The sequence below is a fragment of the Dipodomys spectabilis genome, unplaced genomic scaffold (assembly GCF_019054845.1).
Source record: "Dipodomys spectabilis isolate Male_0828 unplaced genomic scaffold, ASM1905484v1 ptg000207l, whole genome shotgun sequence".
NCBI classification, from domain to species: Eukaryota; Metazoa; Chordata; class Mammalia; order Rodentia; family Heteromyidae; genus Dipodomys; species Dipodomys spectabilis.
In genome coordinates, this window is record NW_024870884.1 from 2935987 (window position 1) to 2959713 (window position 23727).

Below are 23727 nucleotides of genomic sequence, written 5' to 3' on the forward strand. Positions count from 1 at the left end.
TTCCTGCCTGGGCTGGCCTTGAAACATGATCCTCAGATCTCAACCTCCTGAGTAGCTAGGATTACAGGTGTGAGCCACCGGCCATTATTTTATATGATGAGACGAATGCACGTCCACTCAGATGCCTTAAAGAACAGATCAATACCAGATTGTCCTCATTGCAGGAAAGAGTGAAAGAGGCCTCATTACTGTCCACCCTCACTGCCACTTGCTTCCAGCTTCCACAATCGTGTCCTAATTTCCCAGGCTATCCCCCTTGACTCAGAGGGACCTGCTCGGAACCTGTTCTCTGATCACTAAACACTAGAGTAATGCAACTCACCTATTGAAGAAGAGTTCTAGCTACCCAGGACAGCTTAGAACAGTCTTAAAATAGAATCGCCATGTATGAATTCCTTCTCATACCTTACTAATCAAAATACTAACTAAACCAAAGATGTTTAAGTGCTTTTCTGCTTGCTAGTTTGCTATTTGGGACTCAAAACTGGTTTTATTATCAGTAAAGTTGGGGTTGGAAGTGCAAAAGGCACAAGACCAGTCTTGAAATTAATGTAAAGAACACATAACAGAAACACCCTTAAAGCAAGCACTTGTCATATGTGAGAAGTGTTAGCTCCACCCTCCCCCTCCCCGCTCCCTACTTTGAGGCTCTCTGCTCTCTTCCCTTCAGACACTGTGGCTCTGACCTAGATTCAAAGACAGACTCACTAAACACTGAGCCTTAGAACTACAGAGATGTGGAGAGGCGGGTGGAATAAGGAAGTTCATATATCGATCATGGGCCTTACCTGGACAATGATCCCCCTGAAATTTTCTGGCCTGTAGCTGAAGAGAGTTTGTGGGATTTGTGAGCCAACCCAGACAGCTGTTCTGAACAGAAGCTAGGACACAACGAAGAATGCTTGAGTCCCACATGTATCAAACATCTATTCTGAGCCATTCCCAGCTCTCCTGCCTGGGCTACGCCTTCTGGCGCTCCTGGTTTTATAGTTATAGTACTTCAGGATGACAGGGAGGAATGATTCTCTTGTTTCTGAAGACCTGGGAAGCTTAGAATTGTCCCAGAACAAATGAAAACTCTCACTAACCCAAAGAAAGCATCTAGTGGTGGATGGTACTGAGACCCTTCGGGGGCCCTCTGAAGCCAAAAAGGACAGCAGTGGAACAGCTTGGCTCCAAAGAGAAATCAGAACACTGTAGCCCAGGCTGGTTGTGAACTTTCATCCTTCCTGCTTCCATCTTCCAAGTGCTGGATATATAGATGTGCATGACCAGGCTCAGTATCTTATCTGTCTTTTGGATTGCAGTCATGCCAGTGGGTGTGAAGTATTATGTCATTAATTTCCATTTCTTTAATGACTAATGATGTTGAGCATTTGTTCATATGCTTATCATTCTTCTATATATCTGATGTCAAAGTGTCTTATCAAATCCTTTGGCTGTTTTTAAAATGGGTTATTTGTCTTGATGTAATTAAGTGATAAAGATTCTTTACATAGTCTCAGCCTAAGTCCTTTATCAAATGTGTCATATGCAAATATTTTCTCCATATCCAAGATATACCAAGAAACTATCTCAAAAACAAATAGGGCGGGCTGGGAAGGTGGCTCAGTGGTAGAGCGCTTGCCTTGCAAGCCTGAGGCCCTGGGTTCGATTCCTCAGCACCATATAAGCAAAAAGAAAAAAAGCCGGAAGTGGCGCTGTGGCTCAAGTGGTAGAGCACTAGCCTTGAGCTGAAGAGCTGAGGGACAGCGCCCAGGCCCAGAGTTCAGGCCCCACAACCGGACCCAAAAAAAAAAACAACAAATAGGGCATTATGGTCCCACCTACCCTAGAGGTTTAGGTAGGAAGATTATAGCCCAAGGCTATCCTCAGCAAAAGAATGAGATGCTATCTGAAAAATAAACTAAAAGCAAAAGACTGAGGGTTGTCCGGTACCAGTGGATCAGGACTATAATCCTAGTTACTCAGGAGCCTGAGATCTCAGGATCACAGTTTTAAGCTAGTTGTGGCAGGAAAGCCCATAAAACTTGTTATGTTGAATTAACCCCCAAAAGGCTGGAAGTGACATATGGCTCAAGTGGGGTAGAGCTCTAGCCTTGAGTGGAAAAAGCTCAGGGATAGTTCCCAGGCCCTGAGTTCGATCTCCAGGACTAAAGAAATAAATATAAATAATGTCATAAATCAAAATTGCATTTAAGGTCTAGGGTTGTAGCTCAGTGGTAGAGTACTTGTCTAGCAATGTGAGGCTCTGGGTTCAATTTGCAGTATCAAACACAAAAATCTATTGTTACTGAGGAGACAGAGAGCAAGAGAATGGAAGTTAGGGAATAGCCTGTACAAAAAGTTAGCTGAGGTAGGGAAGAAGGACTGGGATGTAGCTTAGTAGTGGAATGTTTGCCCAGAATGCATGAAGCCCTGGGTTCGATTCCTCAGCACCTCAGTACCAGAAAAAGCCAGAAGTGGCGCTGTGGCTCAAGTGGTTGAGTGCTAGACCTGAGCAAAAGAAGCTGAGGGACAGTGCCCAGGCCATGAGTGGGGGGAGGTAGGGGGTGAAGAGTGGGAACTCTACAAGAGCAACAAAGGTTATCCACCATGGCATACTTGTGATACTTGTGATCCTAGCTAGGTAGAATGCACAGATAGGAGGATCACAGTCCAAGGCTGGCCCTGGGGCAACATCATGAGACCCTATCCGAAAGAATATCTGAAGCTCAAAAAGAGATGGAGTGTCACTGAAGTCATAGAATGTCTGCCTAGGAAATGTGACGCCTTGAGTTTGAGAAACACCAAGTACAGACAAAAAAAAAACAATCCAGGAAATACACCTAACATACAGAGCATCATAGCTCGACAACACAGGACACAGGACACAGCAGTGTGTTGCTTGTTTATCCCTGTGATACACACACAATGTAACACTAGCCTGGGAGACTAGCAAAATTCAAAACATGGGCTTTACTGAATGCATATTGCTTTCACACCACCATTAGGCTATCCATCCTGTGTCAAGGGCCATCTGAATTTGTTCTAGAAACTGCTTATAGGTTCATCAGGCCACTGCAGTAAGAATATGTGTGTTAGCTTCCCCACTTTCCTTGTTACCAGGGTTACAATGCATTGTGAAACGTGTCAAAGTAAGGATACCTTTGAATCTAGGGAAGTGAGGCAGGAGGAAGATGTAGGACATATGCTGTTGGTTTCCAGGAAGATTCAGAAGAAAATCGGGTAGGAGCTGCGGTGGAGAAGCTCCTCGTGGAGATGAAAAGTGAATACTAGACATTAGGCTGGGAATGAGGAGATTCCAGAAAGTACGATCTAGGGAGTAGAACCTCATGAGAGGTTGACATGTGAGCTTCTACAGGAGACATTTGCTTATGAGGGAAACAGGGTTTATTGAATTAAAACAAAACAAAAGGTCCTCTAGCTTTTCCAAATAAGATCTCTGGAGTGACTGAGGATAGATAAGAGTTAGTAGATCTATTAAGTGTTGCTCCAAAACAAATTCCCCCAATACTTAGAAGTTTAAGCCAGCAACCAACATTCATTATAGTCCTGTGAGTCAGAGCTATCACCATAGCTAGGCGATTGTGTCTTAGGGTCTCTTACAAGGTTGCAATCACCATATTGATTAGGGGCATCCAAAGTTTGACTAGAGATAATGGATCTACTTCTATGACACTCATTTCTCTAGTCTTCCATTTTAGGGAACTTCCTTGATATTTCACCTAGTTAGGTTTTTTTCTTTGCCCGTTGGAGGGCTTCAACTCATTGTCTTGTGCTCTCCTTTGGCTTTGTTTTTGCTCACAACTGGCCGGCCTTCTACTCAGTTCAGCCATGACTTGCTGGTTAATTAGAGTTGTTGTCTCTCTCAGACTTTTTTTTTTTAACCTAGGCTGGCTTTGTGCCTTCATTCCTCCTGTCCTTGATCCTCTGATTCTTAGCTTGAAGTAGCTAGGATTACAGGCATGAGCCCCTGGTGCTGAGCTTCTGTCTAGTTTTACACAACTAATTCTTTTTTTTCTACAGTTATCTTGTGTTAGTAAATTTTTATTATTATAATGAAACATTTGAGGCAGGCAACCTTATAAAGAAAAAATAATTTTGGCTAAAAGTTCTGGTCTAGCGTTGAGGGTTCACATCTAGTGGTGGCCTTCATTCTAGTAACAAGGTAGCACAGGGAATCATGGTAATGACAAGGAGTACGCACGTGCATATCTTCTGGCATCTATCTCTGTTCCTTTAATGTCACTAGTGTTCAGTCATAGCCTCGCTACCCTGATGCCTTCATCTAATTGTGATCACCTTCCAAACACCACACCTCTCAACGCCTTAGCTGTGTTGTTTCCAACCTCTTAATACAACAGTGGCTACAATTCCCTTCAAATCACGAACTGTTGGAGGACACATTCGAACAATAATATCCAAACAATAGCATGCTTTCACTGTAGTTATTCCCCAAAGCTCAGTGTGTACTGCCTCATTCATTTCTCTCTTTTTCCCCTACCCTGTTGGGGAGCAATTCATAGCTTACAGTTTCAAATCCATTCTCACACATGATTGCTCTCAAGTCCTGATCATAGACCTGCCCACCATCAAGGAGGGTCCACTCTGATACCACACATTTAATAACCTTCAACTTTATAGGTCTTCCACTCAAACTACCATCCCCTTCCTAAAGTTCATCAAGATTAGCACCTTTACCCCTGCTATACTCCTCTTATAAATTTAGGGTTCCTATTTACTGATCTATTTTTCAACTTCTATCTGTAGTTAGAGCTAGGCTCCATGATTCTCCTCCTCTTGGGAAGCTTTGCATATGATCACCTTTATTAGGTTCTTATTTTGGCCCCAGATACTGCAATAGCAGCTGAACTTGTTTCTCTTTCTCCATGCTCTCTCTTTATTAGTCCACCCTCTGTCTCTCCACTGCACTAATCTTCTATGTAATATGTCCTGTTACCACATATCACACTCCTGATTTAACTTAGCCTTCTTTCATTTAGGCCCAAGTTCACATTTCTAGACCTAGCTGTTGATATCCTTCCCATCAGATCACAGACTTAACTTGCTATATTTCCTGCTAATGTCCAATAGGCTCTTTGGCCTCCATGCAGAATATTTCCTATTCATTTCCACACCATATTGTTGTGCTAGGAAGCTCTGAATAGATTCTTCTGTTTATCCAAGTGCTACCTTCCCTCCAAGTTCTACTCTCTCTAACAAATTTCTTATCTCCAGTTCATAATAATCCCCCACCCCACCCACCCTGCTCCCTTGGCATTATAGCCTTGATCCAAATACCATTTATTTGGCTCTCAGGAAATTTTGTTGCTATTGATTGAACAAAAGTCTACATTGCCACTGATTTGTTTCACCATTTTATGATATCTTTCTCCAAGGTAGATTTTCAGTTTATTGAAGAGAGGACTGAGTCTAATCTCTACTTTGTGTATCCCTGACCACCAACCCCAGTGTGATGTCTGGAGCAAAGGTTTATGCCATCAAAGAAGATTGATGCCCTCTTTAAGAAACCTACCATTTTAACAAGTGCTTAGATTCACCTTTCCCATCCTATAGTTCTGTATAGGGGAGGAGGGGGATGTTGGCCTTATTGGGTTTTTTGTTTGTTTGTTTGTTTTGGCTTGATCCTGGGTTTGAACTCAGGGCCTGGATGCTGTCCTTGAGCTTTTGTGCTCAAAGCTAGTACTCTACCATACTTCTGGCTTTTTGCTGACTAATTGGACTATCCTTCCTGGCCTGGCTTTGAACTGCAATACTCAGAACTCAGCTTCCTGAGTAGCTAGGATTATATGTGTGAGCCACCATGAGCCCCATGGTGTTTTAAAAGTGGGGAGTTTGTGTATTTTCTTCCTCATGTGTCACTGGTGCCTGGAATACAATAGACATTAAGTGATAAGCAGTTGACTACAAGCCAAATTTTCAAACTAGGCCCTGGGAAAAAAGGGGGATAAACTAATTAAAAACTTTAAACTACTGTGTGTTGCATACATATTTTCATGTTGCCAAAATTGTGTGTGTGAAATGTTTTGAAAAATTTAATGTAATACCAAGTACAAACTATTATTGTAAGATGTGAAAGCAAGTTGTTTTCATTACTAGGTTTTGAACACACAGCTGGTGCTCTACACCTAAGTCATGTCTCCAACACTTCACTTTTTTGCTGGTAATTTTGGAGATGAAGTGTCCCAGACTTCTCTACCCAAGCTAGTGTCAAACCATGATCCTCCAGATCTTAACCCTTTAAGTAACTAGGTTTACAGATGTGAGTCACTGGTGTCTGACTCAAAATAGATTCTTTAAAAAGTGTAGCTTCTCTTTTGGGAGAGGTAAACTTGCACTGGGAAAGACAAAAATAACCTTGGAAGCTTTCTTTTTGTGTTCCTTATTAGTTACAAAGAACAAAATGTCACTTCTTTTGGTATAAATTATAGATCTTTGAATTGGAAAGGGACCAGAAATCTTAGCTCCATTCACTTTAAACAAACACAATTTATTGCATTCATTATAGGTGAGGAAATTGACACTTAGGTTTAAAAATATGCCAAGGTAGAGATTCTTAAAAATGTCCTCAGACATCTGCTTCAGACTTCAAAGGAAGCTTGTTCAAAAAGTACAGACTCCAGATCTTCACCCAAGCCTTACTAAATTAAGCTCTTTAAAGGAAATTTGCATTTTTAGCAATTCCTTGTACATCAGTGACTTCCCCATAGTGCTTCTTAAACACTAACAATCATCTAGAGATCTAGCTACAGGGTCAGATGCAGCATGTCTGGCAGGGGCCTGAGATGCTTTATGTCTAAGAAGTTCTCAGGTGATGCTGATGGTACTTCCTATGGACCACTTTGTGTGTGTGTGTGTGTGTGTGTGTGTGTGTGTGTTGGCACTAGTGCTTGAACTCAGAGCCTCATGCTCTGACTTGGCTTTTTTGTTCACTACTGCCATGCTACCACTGGAGCTATATCACTAGGTCACTAGTCCAGATGTTTAGCTGGTTAATTGGAGGTAGAGTCTTATAGACATTGCCTAAGCAGCAAAAACTCTCAGCCTCCTGAGTAGCTAAGATTATAGGTATGAGCCATCGGCAGATGGTTGGATCTCATTTTGAACTGCAGAGATCCAAGTGGTAGTTCTCAATGTGTGGTTTAAGATCATCAGTTGGGGACTTGTTAGAAAAATAACATCTTGGGCACCACCCCAAATCTACTCCATCAAAAACTTATACCATTACCATTTGAAGACAGGCTATGCTCATCGATATAAAGAATTTCTATTTAAGAGCTGGAGATGAGGCTAAGGCACTTCAGTACTCACCCAGCAAGTACGAGGCCCTTAATTCAAACATCCAAACTGCCAAAAATAATTTTTAAAACAAATATTTATTTATCTTACAACCCTTGCCAAAGTCTGCCACATAGATTAATAAGCCCTTGCTAAGGCCTAGACAGTGATTTTTTTAAAGCTCTTTAGATGTTTCCAATATGTATTCAGGTTTGTTTGCACATTATAGTTTAAAAATTAGCAGCTTCAGATGACATCTGTATGCTTAGCAGGACCTGAATCTTTAGCATGTTGGTAGCATCTTCTTCACTCTCCCAGTGTATTCTGAATACTATCTCTTCAGAGTATGAGTTGCTATGGAAGAATGTCACATTCATGGAGCAAGAGACCAAGAGAAAGAGGGAGAGAGAGAATGTCTGTGTGTATGTGTATAGAAATAAATCACTTCCTTTGGGAAGAACAATCAAACAAAATGACTATGAATAAAAGAAATCTGATAGTTCTTGAAATCTATACCCTAAAATGACATTTTTGCAAGTGTGCATGGAATATTATCCAACATAGATCACATGCTGAGATATGATATAAGACACAATCGCCTTATCATCTCAAATGATTAAATCTTTTTTCCCCCAGTACTGCAGTTTGAACTCAGGGCCTCATACTCCATCAGCACATATTCTAAAACTTGACCCATACTTACAACCCAAATGATTTTATCTTAAAGTATAGGTTCTATAACCTCAAAATAATTATATATATACAATAACTTATATATATAATCAATATGATACCTAGAAAACCATAAAATACATATGTGGAAGTTAAGCATCACATTGCTTGATCACACGTGGCAGAGGAGTAAAGGAAGGGTTAAAGAGAAAGCTCAAGTATAAATAGAAAATAGTTATAACCAGAAGCTGGGTGCCAGTGGCTCACACCTGTAGTCCTAGCTACTCAGGAAGCTGAGATCTGAGGATCACGGTTCAAAGCCAGCCCGGGCAGGAAAGTCTGTGAAACTCTTATCTCCAATAAACCACCAGAAAACTGGAAGTGGTGCTGTAGCTCTTGCCTTGAGCTGAAGAGCTGAGGGGTAACGCTCAGGCCCAGAGTTCAAGCCCTATGACCGACCAAAAGAAAAAAAAAAAGGTTACAACCAAATCAAACAGAAAATACAATAAATCAAAAATTGTGGAATATAGCACAGAGAAATTAATAGCTTTGAAGTTTTCTATTTAGAAAATTGGAGCAATTTAAAGCCATCATAACTTTCTACCTTAAAAAATTAGAAGAGGAGATTGGGACACATTTAAAAGGTAGAGAAATGCTAATAACACATGAGAGGTACTTGATATTATTGGAAACCAGAGAAATATACATTAGAATTTTCATGTGCTACCTCAAGATCCAACTGTGATGCTAAAAATGAAGTGATGAATAATGTCAAATGTTGACAAAAATGTAGAACAAGCAACAAATACAAACTATTTTTTTTTTTCAGTCCTAGAGCTTAAACTCAGAGCCTGGGAGTTGTCCCTGAAGTTTTGTGCTCAAGGCTAGCACTCTACCACTCAAGCTACAGCGCCACATCTGGCTTTTTGGTGGTTAATTGGACATAAGAGGCTCATATACTTTCCTACCTGGGTGGGCTTCATAGTGATCTACAGATCTCAGCTTCCTGATTAGCTAGGATTATAACAGGCGTGAACCTGTAATGACTACTTTGGAAAAGTATTTGGTAGCTGCTTATGATGCAAGCCTGGGATCCAGCAATATCAGTTTTAAGCATTTATCCTAGAAAATATCCACTATGTCCACAAAAAAGAGATATGTATGTAGTTTTTTGTTATAAATCCAAATTGGAATTGACTCACATGTTCACTAACCACAAAAAAGGAGAAAAACATTTACAGTACGTGGATAACATGGAATATTACTGAGCAATTTAAAAGAATGAGCTAGTAATAAATTCACTACAAATGGAAGAATAAAAACATGTCATGTTGGGGGGGAGGGGGGAGGCTGGGAAGGGAGGTGAAGGGTAAACAAAGGAGGAGGCTGCAATGCTTGGTAAGAAATGCACGCATTATCCTGCCCATGTAATTGTAACCCCTCTGTACAGTATGTTCACAAATAAAAACAAACAAACAAACAAAAAAAATGTCATGTTAAGCAGTGGGTGTGGTAGCACCTACTTGTGATCCCAGCATTAAGGAGGCTGAGGCAGGAGGCTCCTGAGTTCCAGGCCAGCCTGGGTTACAGAACAAGTCCCTACATCAAAAACCAATTATGTATCTATAGCTATGTAGATATATGTTGTTAAGCTAAAGAACTGAAACATCAAATAGTGTCTACTATATTTTCCATCTATATGACATTCAAAAACAGACACAATTAATCTATGGAAACAGCAATCAGAGCTATAGTTAACTTTTCGGACAGAAAGTGTCTGGAAGGAATCACAAAGAAATTTTCTGTGCTCTAGTGCTCTGTATCTTGATTATTGCACAGGCATATCTATTTGCCAAAATTCAAATTCCACTTTAGATGTGAGGATTATATGGTATGTAAAATTTACCTTACTAAATTAAAAAAGTAACCTTTTTATTCAAGTCTTCAGACTTCATATTACAATGAGACAATCAGCCATAAGTAATAAGATAACTCTAGCCAGGAGCTGGTGTCTCATACCTGTAATCCTAGCTACTCAGGAGGCTAAGATCTGAGGATTACAGTTTGAAGTCAGCCTGGGCTGACTTCAAAAAAAAGCAGAAGTGAAGCTGTGGCTCAAGTGGCAAAGTGCTAGCCTTTAGCACTAAAATTCAGGGACAGTGCTCAGGCCCTGAGCTCAAGCCATAATATTGGCAAAAAGTAAAATAAAATCAGTTATAGATATCTCTAACGTACAAACATCTTGCTTCTGGAACTAAAAGACGAATCTAAATACTAGTGAATCTACCTTAGTGAATAGGTACAGGTAGAGGAGAATCATTATGTATCATTTGAGTTGGGTCTAGAAGAATGTGTAGAAAATTGTCAGATGAATGGTGAAAGGCCTTTTATAGAGTTAATGGATGCACAAAGACACATAATATTCATTTTAGTGTAGGATCTAAAGGTGGAAAGAGGAATTTAGAGGTAGTTTGGGTTGGATGTTTTGCACTGAGCAGATTTCATGATACAAAGGAGGGTTCTAAGCACCATAGTAGTATGATCAGTGAATATTTTAGTAGAGGTAGGATACTCTTGCAATGGGGAGAATTTGACATCAGTGACCTGTTGTTCAGTGCATTCTGAGCAAAGCCCTATCCAGAGCTCTTGCTTACAGGTGTATTTTTTTCATATCTATGGAGTAATGATCAGGATCATCCAGTGACTTACCTTGGATGGTTTTTGTGTAAGTTACCTGCAGTTTGTGCAGGTGATAGCTGGTGAATGCAGGCTCCTTGCTGACAGGATATCCAAATGCTTTCAGCAAAAAGGGAATGCAATTCCTCAAGCAGCTGGTGTGAAGATCAGACAGCACCTCTCTCACTTTGCTTTGAAGGACATTCATGCTGCTTTTAAAAAGGAAACCCATGGAGGTAATGTTTCTTGTTTTGGAGTACCAAAAAAATGCCCCAAGCTAGCCAAAATACCCTTCTTTGTATATGACAAGGCCTTACTGGTGTTTTATAGGAGCTATTTAAATGGCTGGGCATATTATCTCAGGATTGCAGTGTGTGCTGATTGTGAATGAGGACCTGAGTTCAATCCTCAGTACGCTACCAAGACAAAAGACGAAAAAAAAAATCAGTCTACTCAACTTTCCACACTTGACGGACCCATAGGTGACCACCAACCCCAAGAGCAGTGGCCCCATACCTTATTTGGTTCCTGAAGATACACATCCTACAGTAAGCCATCAACTACATCAATGAGATTCTTCCAGGCCACTGAGGATCTAGTGAAGCAAAGGGACAGTCAGAGAAGTGGGCCCCAAGTCATGGCATCGTGGAAACCAGAGATGTTGCTCCGATAGATTCAAACTCCAATCAAAAGCAGAGGCTGTAGGACACCAGTGGCTCAGGTCTGTAATCCTAGCTACTCAGAAGGCTGAGATCTGAGGACTGAGATTTGAAGCCAGCCTGAGTAGGAAAATCGAATGAGACTCTTATCACCAATTAATTATCAAAAAGCAGGAAGTGGAGCAGTGGTTCCAGTGGTAGAGCACCAGCCTTGAGCCAAAAAGCACCAGCCTAGAGCCTTGAGCCAAAGAGCACCCAGGCCACCACCATCAACAACAAACTCACAAACAACAGCAACAACAACGCAGAAGGTTATCAGAAGCCTCCCCCCACCCCCTCATGAAAACTTAACTCTGCTGGTGCTGAAAGCAGAAGGCCCGTTTTAATGAAGACATAAAATGGATAGGAAGTGAGGGATGTGATGGGTGCAAGTATATTGCATTGATCAGTACTCTCAACCCAAGGCATGGAAGGAAGGGGGAAGCAGCTTAGGCTCCTATAGAGGAGCAGACAATAGGAGCAGATCACGCACAGCATGACCGGGACCGAGGAGGCTCTCCTGTTTTCTGAAATGCCAACTGAGGAGGCAGGGAGTCATATCATAGGTAGGAGTCTGTGAACATGTGCAGGATGAGAAATTAGGGCGTTTGATAAGGACCGTGACATCCGAAAGGGTAAAAATGAGCTGAGCTGTGCAAAGCTATTGGCTCAGGCACGATTGAACTGAGAATTTAGGCATGCCTTTAAAGGCGTGAAGGAGCTCTTTTGTCATCTCTGCTGGGCAGATGCGCAGCCCCCCATTTAGTAAGGCGCGCTGCTGCGTTCCAACCCCGCAGAAACCAGCGCCCGTAGCCCTGACTCCAGCCGGGCTGGGCGCGGATCACCAGTGAGTAACCCACAGCGCGTCCTCTGCGCCCCACCCCACCCCCACTGCCTCACCCCTCACCCCCGAGGCGGAGGACCAGGCTGGAACTACACTTCCCAGTGTGCCAGGCGGGGCGGGGCGCGGCGGGGAGGGCGCAGGCTCCTTCCCAGAAGCAAAAGCGGAAACAAAAGAGTCTCGCCGGCGTCCCCGCCCGCACACCGACTCGCGCACACTCGCGCTCGGGCGCACACGGAGCAGGCACCGGCGCCCGGAGCGAGCCAGCGAGCGGCGAGCCGGGGCGGGGGACCCCACCCGGCAGATCCAGCCGAGCAGCCCGAGGACCCGGCCCGCGACGATCCACGCCCCCCAGCCCCTCAGCCGCTCCCCCGCCGGCCCGCGTCCCCACCGCCCTCCCTGACCGATGGCGCTGAAGCGGATTCAGAAAGTGAGTGCCGGGGCCCCGGCCTGGGGCGTCGGGGCGGGCATCGGTCCCCGGTCCATGGCTGACTTGGACGTCGGATCCTTCCCCCCCCCTCCCCTTGGATGTGCGGGAGGAGGGGGGCACGGAATGGGAAGATGGGCCGGGGCGGAGGCCAGTGGGGCTTCAGAGGGAGGCTGCCCGCACTGTGGGCACGGGACAGGTGAGGCGGGTCCGGGGTCGGGTCTCCGGTGGCGCGGGGGGTGCTTGGAGACTGGGGACTCGCTGCGCGATCGCGGAAGGGGCTGCGCACTGAGTCCCTGGGTGGAGATCGTCTTCGGTGCGTGCAGCCCCTTCCCGAAATCTGTGCTTCGGGCTCACAGCTGGGGCTTGGCTCTAACGTGGGTTAGTTTTGTTCCCTGTCATTTCGCTGTGATTTCTCCATCCACGCTCCTCCTCAAGCCTGGATGGTGATGATGATTTTTTTTTTTTTTAATGTATTCTTGTTTCCCTGGGCTTCCTGGGAGGGCAAGGAAGGTGTGGTGGGCCTCTGCGGTTGGCGCTTGCTCCAGTGCCGGAATAGGCTGGAAAAGCAAGCCCATTTGGGGCTGAGAAGGCGCCTGCTCCTTCTATTTTGGTGCCTCTCTGCTCTGCCACTTCAGGTCACACAGCTGTAGTGAAAACCTAGTTGCTGATACACCACAACAAGATGACCTCTTGGCTGTGATTCATGGTGAGTCAAGCCAAGCAGGTTTATTTTCCTCATGATAAACTTGTATGTAAAGTTCCAACCACAACAGAAATGGCCACAAATTAAGTTGTTTTGGATGCTTTTGACACACGGGTATAGAATGAGGAAAAGAAATGTGGATCTCTTCATCGTACAAATATTATTCATCCCAGCACTGTATAAAGAAGGTCTTCTCTTGGTATTGTTAGGACAACCATTTCAGATGTGACCATCTGGCAAAGCTGGGATTTGTGCATTTCTTTTTATTCTTCGCTTTTATGTCCTTTTGGGTTCTTGACCCACGTTTCAGGTTTTACAGTTCTAGCCCAGGCTGGAACGTTGAAATGTTTGGGAGGCTCCTAGCAAGTTAAACCAACAATGGTCAGTGGGTTTTGTCCTTGGTTACAGAACTAATCAAGGCTTACCGAATTTTTTTTTTTTTAACCGACTTAGTCAACTTCGAGTCAGTACAACATTGGTTGAGGTTGGAGCAGTTGTCAACATATGTACATGGCATTCAGACTCACCACTGGTGTCATCGTTTGGTACAGAGAAAAGCAACTTCACACTTCCAGTTAAATCTCTGTTTCTTTTTGGTGCAAATACTAAAACTGTGAATCATTATTTCTCTTTATACTCTTTAAGGGTCACCTCACTATAAAATGTACCACAAACAATCAACATTAATTTAGTAATAGTAATTTTCTTTTGAAGATAATATAATTACATATTTCTCATATAATTTACGTCCTCATTTAGAAGCCCCAGTCAGCATCCTTACCATACCTTGCATAGTTATTAACGATGATGTAATGTTGGTTCACATTTGCACCAGACAACACACATTTTCCAAGGAAGTTTTTTAAAATGCTGTTTCCTTCTTTCCTGGTTTTGAGAAGTTTCCACATGACTTTGTATACATATATTGCTTTTAGTTACTGTGGAATTCACCCACAGTAAATGGGCATTTCAAAGAAATATGAACACCATTTGTAAATACTGTGCTTGGAAGTTCTTGCCTATCACTATGCTAAGCCTATATCCACATTTTTTTGTAGTTCTTGGTTATTATAACAGATTTGCCCAGGACAAAAATATCATGTAGGTAGACTAGATGTCAAACCTGTGACAAATTGATCTTTGGAAGAAATTGGGGATATGTAGCACCCCTGTGTCAGTCTGATTTCTTTCCTGTGTTATCAGGCAAGTTAACTTACAAAAGTTATATTAATCACACACTCTATTCCTTCTAACAGGTTGAGTCTCTGCTTTTTCTGTCTGGCTGTCTGGCTGGCTCTTTCTCTTCCTCTTCCCCCCCAGCACCCATTTTTTAATTACTTCTTGATTAAAAGGCAATTCCAGTTCATATATGCCATCTTCCATATGAACAGTCTCAAAATCCACTTTGATGTCTTCAGTATTCAGATTCGTATTTGAGCCTTGCCTTTTACCTTGGATAAAGTTACATTCTCACTTTTGGCCTTCCCTTTTAAGCATATTAAAGTGATACTATCAGATAAGTTCAGGTCACTGGGTTGCAGTTTCCCTGCCTAAAGTGGCAGACTTTGAAGCTTTTGAATCCTAGGAAAAGTCTGCAGTAGCAGAGTACTAGCAGAACTGCTTCTGGGTACACAGAATCAACTCTGCATCATTTTCAAACCATATACACTATGTAAATGGAGTGATGTTGAATCCCTTGAAAGGGCTGAAGTGAAAAGAAGGTTGAGAACTACCGATATTTTGTTATGTTCTCTTTATTTAAAGAAGGTATCTGAGGCCTGGAAGGGAGAAACCCTTTGCCCACAGTTATTCTCTGAAGAAGTGATTTGGCATATTTGAGAAGAAAGTTCACAATTGCACATTTCTTTACCATGAAAAGAATAAAGAATGTTGAATTACACACACACACACACACACACAGCATGTGGATATCAATGCTTAAAATATATTTTCATACTAGAATACACCAAATGATTTAGCACTCTAATTTTGCATTTCAGCTCATAAATTTACACACCCATGCCCTATTTTTAGACACAGTGAAAGATGTTATTGCAGTCACCTAAATCACTAAAGAGAAAAACTGAACTAAATCCAAGAAAAGAAACCTCTGACATTTGAAAAAAGAGAGCAGTCTCTAATGGGGCACCTGTTATTTTTCTAGAATTGAATTCTAAGTGCTTCTTCTCCTCTGATACACTGTTTTCAGTCCTTGATACACTTTATTATACACTTTGTTTTTAAGGAATATTGTATCACAATTCTGAATGCTTTGAAAATTAGAAAAACACAAGAAATCCTAATATAGTCATCTTTATCACTGTTGTATATCTTTCCATCTATTTTTTTTACTTAATAAAGCCTTTTAGGCAAAATCCTCATACTGGCATGTTATGTGATAGATTTGTGCCTTTCTTTTGTTCTGTTTTGTTGCCAGTCCTGGGACTTGAACTTAGGACCTAGGCTCTATCCCTGAACTTTTCTGCTGAAGGATAGCACCCTGTCACTTAAGCCACAGCTCCAACTCTGGCTTTTTTGGTGCTTAACTGGAAATAAGAGTTTCATAGACTTTCCTACTTGAGCTGGCTTTGAATCATGATCCTCAGATCTCAGCTTCTTGAGAAGCTAGGATTATAAGTGTGAGCTACGTGCACCTAACTTGTGCATTTTTTTGTCTGTCTTTTGAAAATGGAAATATAATATTTTCATTTCATAAATATAGCACCATAGATAACTATTCCTTAGTGTTTACTACTATACCCCAAATGAACCGTTCGGGGATAAGAGGTTACTTCAGTAGTAGAGCACTTGCCTAGCGGATGCAAGGTCCTAGATTTGATCCTTAGCACCACAAACAAATAAGTTGTCTACAGTTTCAAAAGTGGAATATTTGGCTTTTTCCCCAAAATCTGTTTCATCTAAAATGTATATATGATCATAGATTAAGACACAACTTTGTAAATGTTATGAGCGGTATAACTTTCGCCTGGTAGAATTCTACATTGAGTTACTTATGTCAGCAGAATAAACAGGATAGTTAGTTGGTTGGTTGGTTGGTTGGTTGGTTGGTTGGTTGGTTGGTCGGTCGGTCGTGGGTCTTGAACTCTGGGCCTGGGCACTGTCCCTGAGCTCTTCAGCTCAAGGCAAGTGCTCTATCACTTGAGCCACAGTGTCACTTCTGGTTTTCTGGTGGTTAATTGGAGATAAGAGTCTCACCGGCTCTCCTGAATGGGCTGGCTTTGAACCGTGATCCTCAGATCTCAGCCTCCTGAGCAGCTAGGATTACAGACGTGAGCCACTGGAGCACAGCCTAACAGGATAGTTAACATAGCCCTCTGTAGATGGATGGTCAACTCAGGGAAGATCATTCAGTTCTTATTTCTGGCTCTGTGAAAAAAAATTTTTTTTATCTATACAATGTTGCTGCTGGTAACTGCAACCAGCATGTATCTCATAACTACTCTGTCCTTTGTAAGGTTCAAGAGATAGAAACAGTATTACTACCATTTAGAGATGATGAAACAGAAGCAAAGAGATACTAAATAGCTAACCCAAGATCACAGATTTAGTATGTGGCAATACTAAGAATCCAGATAATTGGCTCCAAGGCCATTTTAGTTTCTCTTATCCACATGGGCACATGTCTTGGGGTTACTGTATTTGAACTGAAGGACAAATAGACTCCAGTGAGTTGATGGGTGGAAGGATTTTACAAGCCAGAGTGTTCAGTACGCATGTAAACATGTTTTTATAATTTGGCATATTTGATCCTTGTCTCAGATGAATTGCTCAGTGTGTTGATTATGCATTGTCATCTCTACTGCAAGGTAATGATACTGGATCATTTAAAATTGTAAATGAATAATAGGACTTGGCTCGTTTTTGTGTATCATTATAAAATTTTCAGCTGGCTGCCAGTGGCTCACACCTGTAATCCTAGCTACTCAGGAGGCTGAGATCTGAGGATTGAGGTTCAAAGCCAGCCAGGGCAGAAAGTCCATGACACTCTTGTCTCTGATAAACCACTAGAAAACCAAAAGTGGTGCTGTGGCTTAAGTGGTAGAGTGCTAACCTTGAACTGAAGAACTGAGGGACAGTGCTCAGTCCCAGAGTTCAAGTCCCATGACTGACAAAAAAAAAAAAATTCTCCTCTAAAAGGAGGAACATTTTAGAACAATTGGTTGTAATTTATTAATTTTCTGTCAAAAGCCATTTCAGGCTAGAGTTCTGAGTTCAAACACCAGAACTTTAAAAGAAAAAAAAAGTTTCATTTGAAGTAATTGTTTTCATGTTGATCTAATTGCTTCCTATAGTGGCTTGAATGATAAACCATTTGGATTATAGAATTAAATCCAACACTCTAGTTATTCTAAGAAAGAAACTTAGATTTGAGAAAAAAAAAAAACAATCCAAGGTTAAACAGAGTATTTATGTTTTTTGTCAGATGCATGTCTTGCTTTGAATCAGGAAAAAGTGTTCTACCTCTAATAAGCTGCCATGTTCATTTTCTGTTTTAAAATTTCAGTAATGAAGCTCAGTCTTTCTTTTGCCCCGTAAATACTTTCCCCCTTTAATACAATAAAGCTGTAAAAAGATGAGATCACCTATTTCTGAAAGTTCTAAGATTCCTTCTCTGGAAATAAGTAGAGCAAAATGAGATTGTTTATGCCTATTTTAGGAATGCAGAGAAATATGAAAGCCATAAAGATGTGGGATTACCTCCCATGAAGCTGAGTAGCATCCTCTTCTTTGCTTCCCTGAAATACACGCGGAAAACATATGAGCCCTCATTCCTATGTAGTGCTGTTAACCAAAATGATAAGCCTAGTATTTACTTGACAAATGACTATGTGGAAGAACTGATACCTAATTTAAAGTGGGTATTGAGTTGCTTGTCTCTTTCTTCTCATTTGTGTGATGGAATAAATGGTACTAGAAAATATAAAATGACCCAGATTGGCAATCTGAGGATCAGAGAGATCCTTCCATCACCTCAAAACCTCAAGAAGGAAAGACAGATCCTATTTTGGACTGTTTGGGTCTAGATTTGCCTTTGAGAAGCTGAGGATTTTCTGCACTTAATTTATTTCTGGAAATGGATCAGTGGAGGTTCACTTTCACACACGAGACAGCAAGAAGAGCCTACCACACAATGAACTCCATCATGGTACGACCAATATGCACTGATAAAATTATGGGGGGAAAGAAGAGGTTATCACTTCAGGGGTTGTCCTTAGGAAACCACCTGCCTTCTAGAAGCAGAAGGTCTGCTGCTGCCCCTCCTGCTGCCATGTTCTGCTGCCTCCTTTCTTGCCTCTTCCTGGGTGCTTCGCCCACTGCTTTCTATTCATATGGTCCTGCTTGAATGGCTCATCTCCTTCTGTTTAGATTCCCAGGCTCCTTTCAGACTTAAGAAAGCCTCTCCCAAGGAGGTGGGCTGGGAGGTGCTTTCTGTACCTTAAGCTTCCTCAAATAGTAATTTCATTTCTTCTCACTCCAAGAGGCTCCTCCTCCATCTGGGAGCTGTAGAGGTTGAAAGTACTATGGTTGGATTGCTACAGGACTTGCTTATGTATGTATCTTAAATAGTAATATAAAATCTTAGTCTTATTTTATATTGTTATAAGTTATTGTCACACAAGATCTTTAGGGAAAATTAATATTACCAAAAACTACATACCAGTCATACCATACATATACATACATATAAGTTACAGCGAGAATTATATGCCAGTCATGCGTATATATGCATGCATATGGAATAGAGAGAGAATGGAAGCATACACACGTACTGATGTGTAAATCTTGGAAATGTGTCCATCTGATATTGTTAATACTCTTTTTTTTTTTTAAACTATAGGTAGAAGCATTCTATAGTGACTGGTGGCCTGCCACCATATTCAAGAATAACATTAGGTAACCAGGTGCTGGTGGCGCGTGTCTATAATCCTAGCTACTCAGGAGACTGAGATCTGAGGATCCTAATTTGCAGTTGCCTGAGCAGGAAAGTTTGTGAAACTTTTATCTCCAGTTAACCATCAAAAAGCTGGAAGGAGAACTTTGGCTCAAGTGGTAGAGGGCTAACCTTGAAGCAAGAAAGCTCAACAGTAGCACTCAGGCACTGAATTCAAGCACTAGGACTGCCACAAAAAATAAAGCATGAAACAAGATAATAAGGAATGGTACTGGATTATACTAATATGATCATGATGATTATTTTGAATTTTGGAGACAGCCATACCTCAGGTTGGCCCTAACCTCATTTTTCTCCTGCCTCAGCCTTCAAAGTACACCAAGAGCTACAAGAGAGAAGATATAACAAAAGTTTGGTAGCTATTAGAGGTGTTCATATTTTTTTGTACAACAAGGTGGGTTTTTGTTGTTGTTGCTGTTGTTTTTCTTTTTCTTTCTGAAATACCATCTTTCTTAGTTACGAGGAAGTACATAGTAAGTTTTGATAATGTATTCAAAAGGCTGTATGTAGCCTATTTTATTATGTGTCAAAATTCTATCATGTGTTTTTTTGAAGTTGTATGTGATTTCCTGTCATGTTTTTCTTGCCTCTCAGAGTGTCTTTTGAACACAAACAATTCTCCTCAAAGCTTAAGAGGGAGTGTTCATTTCTAACCTTTCATGAGATACAAAACTCTTGGGGAAGATAAAAAGAAATCTTTTTCCTTCTTTGAGTCTTCAGTCTTTTGTTTATCCTGAGCATGCTTAGAAATGTGCAAATGACTTTAATTCATTGCTGCAGGATTATTGAGAATAAGGTGCTTTGGTGATCACAATCTTGAGGTAAGTATTGAATTGATGTGAGGAGAATGCTTGACCAGAAAGCAGATGGTTTAAACCTTTGGTTTGTGACCTTAGCCATGAAACTCATAATCTTTGCTTTTCTTATCAGGAAATTTGATCAGTTGAACATGATAAATTCTGTGGTCCCCTCTGTGGATGTGGATGTGTGGTGTTTATATGTGTGTATATATGTATATATTACTCCTCTTTCTTTTTGGGATGAAAAGGATTGATCTCAGGGTCTTGTGCATTGTAGGCAAAATGTTCTACTTCTAGGTTATATCCCTGTGCCCCTTTATAATTTAAAATAAACCGAAATAATTTATTGGCTGTTTGTTTTGTTCAGCAAACATCAAAATGGAACAAAAGGAAACACTGTACATTGGCATTGCTTTGAAACTATTTAAGACTTGAGATAAATTCTATTTACTTTGAGATGTCAGAATCGAAAAAACATTGACATCTTAATTGTATAATGATAATCTTGCTGATTAAAAAGCAATTATTGATATAAGTTAGATGCATTTCTATTATATACTGGTAACATAAAATGCTTTTCTATTTCAATTAGCTTCCATCTGTCTCACAAGTGTCTTTGTCCTTTAAAGGCTGTTTGATCTGCATACGTAGCTGCCTTACAGAGCTGTCTTAGATAGAATAAATTTTTAGAGATTCAAGTTAATGCATTTATAGAACACCATCTGACATAAGAAATATGTTAAATGGATTAAGAAAAGTAAGATGCCCAATAATAAAGAAAAAAATATAACTATAAATAGATGGACTTAGGAAAATACCAGAAGGAGAGTGTAACATATTTGCCCAGGAAGTAAATTGAAGGAGAGAAATCAGGTAATTTGTGGAGAAGATAGAAATTGATGTAGGTATAGGCATAGAAGCTTTTTTAAAAAAAGACAGGGAAGTCAGAAAGGTACAGAAATAAAGACTAGTAATTATTTGGCATATTTGGGAAGGACATATAATGAAGGCCATAATTGAGGATCGGAAAGGCCTATGCTAAGAAACTAAATGCAGGAGCTTGGGGAAGCCACTGAAGGTTATTGTTTTGTTTGTTTTTATGCTAGTTCTGGGGCTTGAATTCATGGCCTGGGTGCTGTGCCTTAGCTTTCTCACTCATGGCTGGTATTCTACCACTTGTCACACATCCACTTCAGGATTGGTTTTTTTGGTGTTTAAATGGGGATAAGAATATCATGGACTGGGGCTGGGAAGGTGGATCAGTGGTAGAGCGCTTGCCTTGCATGCCTGAGGCCCTGGGTTCGATTCCTCAGCACCACATTACCAAAAAGAAAAAAGCCGGAAGTGGCGCTGTGCCTCAAGTGGTAGAGCGCTAGCCTTGAGCTGAAGAGCTGAGGGACAGCGCCCAGGCCCAGAGTTCAGGCCCCATGACCGGACCCCCCCCAAAAAAGAATATCATGGACTTTCCTTCCCAATCTGGCTTCAGATTATCTGACCTCAACTTCCTGAATAGCTAGAATTACAGATGTGAGCTACTAGTGACTGCCTCAGATGGGGTCTTGAGCTTTTGCTTAGGCCTACCTCAGACTATGATAGGATAGCTGGGATTACAAGCCTACATCTCTACTCCTGAACTAGAAAATTCTTAGTGCTAGGTGTGCGTCCTTGCTCTTCTGAAACTCAGCACTGTTCAATAATGATTATAATTTTGATGAACATTTTGAAAAGTAAAGCCTTCTATTGAAAAGGAAACTGTGTTTGAAACTAGAGGCAAGATAGCAATTGGAAAATGGAACCATATAACTGCAACAGAGATATGGGAAAGTGGTTGCAGACATGATGCTTTAGCTAGATTTATCTCTAATTCTGATCTCAGCCTTTTTTGAGGGGAAGGAAGGAAAAGCTAGGAGAGTTATGGAGCTAACTCCAGGCTTTGCACCTGCCAGGCAAGTGGTCTTTGAGTGAGCTAAATCCCAACCCCCTCAAACTTTTACTCTATTCTTTATAGTCTTTGTAGTTCAGACACAATAAATATTTCTCAGCTACAACAATATCAACAGGGTCTTCATTGCCTTCCTTTCCTGTAGAGTTTAGCCACATGGTTCTTTCTTTCTTTTCTTTTTCTTTTTCTTTTTTGTCAGTTGTGGGGCTTTAACTCTGGACCTGGGCGCTGTCCCTCAGCTCTTCATCTCAAGGCTTGAGCCACAGCACCACTTGTAGTTTTCTGCGAGATTTATTGGAGATTAGACTCTCACAGATTTTCCTGCCCCGGCTGGCTTTGAACTGTGATCCACAGATCTCAGCCTCCTGAGTAGCTAGGATTACAGGTGTGAGCCACCGATGCCTGGCACATGATTATTTCTTAAATAGAAGAGATGCTTGATCCAAAGGGACATTGATAGCGAGCTCTGGCGGAAAAATCACTGTGAGAATCTTATCTCCAATAAAGCACTCAAAAACCAGAAGTAGAGCTATGGCTGAAAGTGGTAAAGTGCTATCCTTGAGCAAAAGAGCTCAGGGCCTGAGTTCAAGCCCCACAACCAACCAACCAACAAACAGACATTGGTGTGGTCAAAACCAATATGTTGAAGTGAATTTGATTCTTTCAACTTAATTAATTGGATGTCCTCCACATTTCAGTTTTTCAGGAAGAATCTACATGGCTTAAAATCAGGATGTATTTTATTATTATATATGTAGAATATCCATAATATATATTATATATAATATGTGTATATATGTGCATGTGAAAATGGCATAATAAACCCATCATTCTATATAATCAATAAAATATATAGTCAAAAAAATAAGGATGTACTTTAGTCCAGGGGCTTAAAGAGATTCTGCATTCGGAGACGTTTCTATTGTTTGACTATTGTTTGACATCTTTCCATTGAAATAGCTCTCGTCAACTGGATCAGAGTCTGACCTGTTAACCAATGAAGTGTTTATTTACAGTTAAGCCAAATTTAGCTCATTATCCTTTAAAAATAACACAAAAAATGCAGTCCAGTAGACTGCAGTCCAGTTCTTTTTAGTTGTCTGTTTGTTTTTTTGGTTTAGGGGTTTTTGAGACAAACATGTTCATGTCACATTAATGAATTGCTGATTGAGCAGAATTTTCTTTTGAAATCATGCTTTCATAAGCTTTGGATTAAGTAATATAAATTTTAGACCATAAATCAGCCTCAAAGTTTGGGTTGTGTGATGTCTTTTACACACATACACAGTCAGGTATATATTATATATATATTATAGAGATTTAGATTTTTCTGCCTTTTGCAGCTATAAAACAACAAGGCATTTTCAGTCTGGTCAGCATAATTTGTGAGGAAATATTTACTGCATAGTGTCATATTAAATCTTATGGTAAATAAGGCAGCTTTCACTTGTCAGCTTTTATTCTTCACTGTTCAGATTGAACTATTACCCTTCTGGGAACCATGAGATTCACATAGGCCTCTTCTCTTACATTCCAGTTTTTATTTCTGTTTATTTGTTTACTTTATTTTACTTTGAATTAGGCTGCTTCATCCACTTTTAGATTTTATGTCCCCTAGAGGCAGGGACTAAGTCTAGGTTGTTTTAATCAAGAACACTCAGCATATTGTGGGGTGTTATAAACATGCCA

General features: G+C 40.9%; 1 protein-coding gene across 1 annotated transcript in view; it reads left to right on the forward strand.

Moving 5' to 3' along the window:
- Positions 1 to 12376: 12376 nt before the first annotated feature.
- The window catches only part of Ube2d1 (ubiquitin conjugating enzyme E2 D1), a 32931-nt gene continuing 21580 nt past the window's right edge, over positions 12377 to 23727 (forward strand). Inside the window, exon 1 of the mRNA XM_042696475.1 lies at positions 12377 to 12619. Coding sequence (XP_042552409.1) covers positions 12596 to 12619 — 24 coding nt within the window. The 5' untranslated portion in view covers positions 12377 to 12595. The remainder of the gene's footprint in view (positions 12620 to 23727) is intronic.